Genomic DNA, 1,706 nt, shown 5'->3' with positions numbered 1-1,706 from the left:
AGCAGTCGTGCGCTGCAAGTCGTATGCTGCGAGCTGTGTGCCGTGAGCCATTGTTTTGTCCACTTTTCGCGACATCTTCTCTTTAGACAGATTTGACCTTACTCAGGCCGCTCCTAGCATTTGCATGGTTTGCTTCAGTTGTGTCTATCGCTAGGTTCTGTACTCTGCTAGACTGATCCATCTCCCATCAGCGCAGCAGTCCGCAATGAATGCTCCGCACTTGCAGGAACATTAGAAACAAACACTAAAAGCACAGCAGCGTACCTAGCAGACATTGCCATTATGCTAAGGCTCGACACCTTTAGGAAGAGCAATAACTACAAGAAAAGACAAAATAATAATGCACACTAAAACAACTACTAACGTGCACGGCCTCGTTGTGCACCGCGGCGCGTGATGCACCAACATCACTTTTTGTACCCTGAAACAAGTGAGATTATTGAGCAACACCACGACGCTGCTATTACAAGATAATTTAGTAGATTACTAAATAGACTATTGCGAAACTTTTAGCTACCATAGTTTTCTAGGGGGACGCGTGGTGCGGCCAGTAGATGCTGTGGTAGGTAGTGGTGGTAAGGGCAACCTGTAAGGCACCCGCTAACTACGCACAGCACTACTACCACAATTCTTTAACGTAGATTATCACCAAGCCAGCCATATCACTGAACCGGCCATTTTCTCTTAGCACAACTAACACAAGTTACTACAACTACAACTAACGTACTCCACAAGCGAGCCGCTCACCCAAGCGAGCCGCTCACTTTTGCCAAGACCACACCCAACTTCACACAACTTACAACACTATAGTAGCAACTTAGGTCCTACTGCAGGCTATAGTACACTAAATTATTTAGAAATACCTTACACGTTATTCTTGCACGTTCGCGCGTTGTGCCCTGTCTTACCACACTTGCTACAGCGTCGTGAAGACTGTGTACTTGGTTGAACGCGCCTCCTCTTGCTTGCCTTCTTCCCATCGCCACGGGCTTCAAACTCCTTTAGGGTAGTCAAGCGCACACCTTCACTAACAGTGAGAGCCCCCTCCTTTTAGATCCGCTTCCTCTTGTGTAATTTACAGCGTGTGGCGGCCTCATTGGCAGCTTGAAGCTCTGCGACCTGGTTGCGCACTAAAACTAGTGAATGCGCCATCATCTCTGCGCCTTTGGTGAGCTAATTAAGGGCATCAACCATTAAAGTTGGTGAGCTATCCCCATGTCGCTGGATCCTCTCTTGAATTAGCTTTGATTGCGACCTAAATTCCAGGGTGTTCTGTGGGGTTTAAGAGTGCCACGTACTCTTATCCATAGTAGGTAGTGGTGGAGTACACAGGCGCACTTCAAGCTTTGATATTACAGCCTCTGGATTAAAGGGGACCAAGCTAGCACCTCTGAATCCTCCCTGGATATTGCTCCTAGTAATAGAGGCATCAAAAGCTCCTTTAAAGCATGGTAAGAACTCAAGTTTTGTGATGCGAGTAATCTTGTTGCGCATCAGCAGCTCAGCTTGGCGACTATAGGCCTTCTTTATTGGGGCAAAACAACCCACGTCAAGTGGCTGCAATAGGTGCGACGAGTGAGGAGGCATACACAGAGTGATGATCTTGTGTTCCTCACAGTACTGGTGGAACTTGACTGAGTTGTGGCTCTCATGGCCGTCCAGAATGAGCAGCCGATGGCTGCTAACAGTGCGCTCCTTTGTGTGCT

The 1,706-nt window shown here is 47.8% G+C and overlaps 1 protein-coding gene across 1 annotated transcript in view; it reads right to left on the bottom strand.

Moving 5' to 3' along the window:
* Positions 1 to 1,281: 1,281 nt before the first annotated feature.
* Positions 1,282 to 1,706, bottom strand: part of M421DRAFT_78584 (DDE-domain-containing protein) — a gene marked incomplete at both ends in the record, with an annotated part of 7,763 nt that continues 7,338 nt past the window's right edge. The window contains one exon of the mRNA XM_033597413.1: positions 1,282 to 1,678. Within this exon, the coding sequence (XP_033442611.1) occupies positions 1,282 to 1,678 (397 nt within the window). The remainder of the gene's footprint in view (positions 1,679 to 1,706) is intronic.

The sequence above is a fragment of the Didymella exigua genome (genome assembly GCF_010094145.1).
Source record: "Didymella exigua CBS 183.55 unplaced genomic scaffold M421scaffold_76, whole genome shotgun sequence".
NCBI classification, from domain to species: Eukaryota; Fungi; Ascomycota; class Dothideomycetes; order Pleosporales; family Didymellaceae; genus Didymella; species Didymella exigua.
Note: the sequence above shows the minus strand (reverse complement) of the source record. Positions and strands in the feature narration are given on the sequence as shown.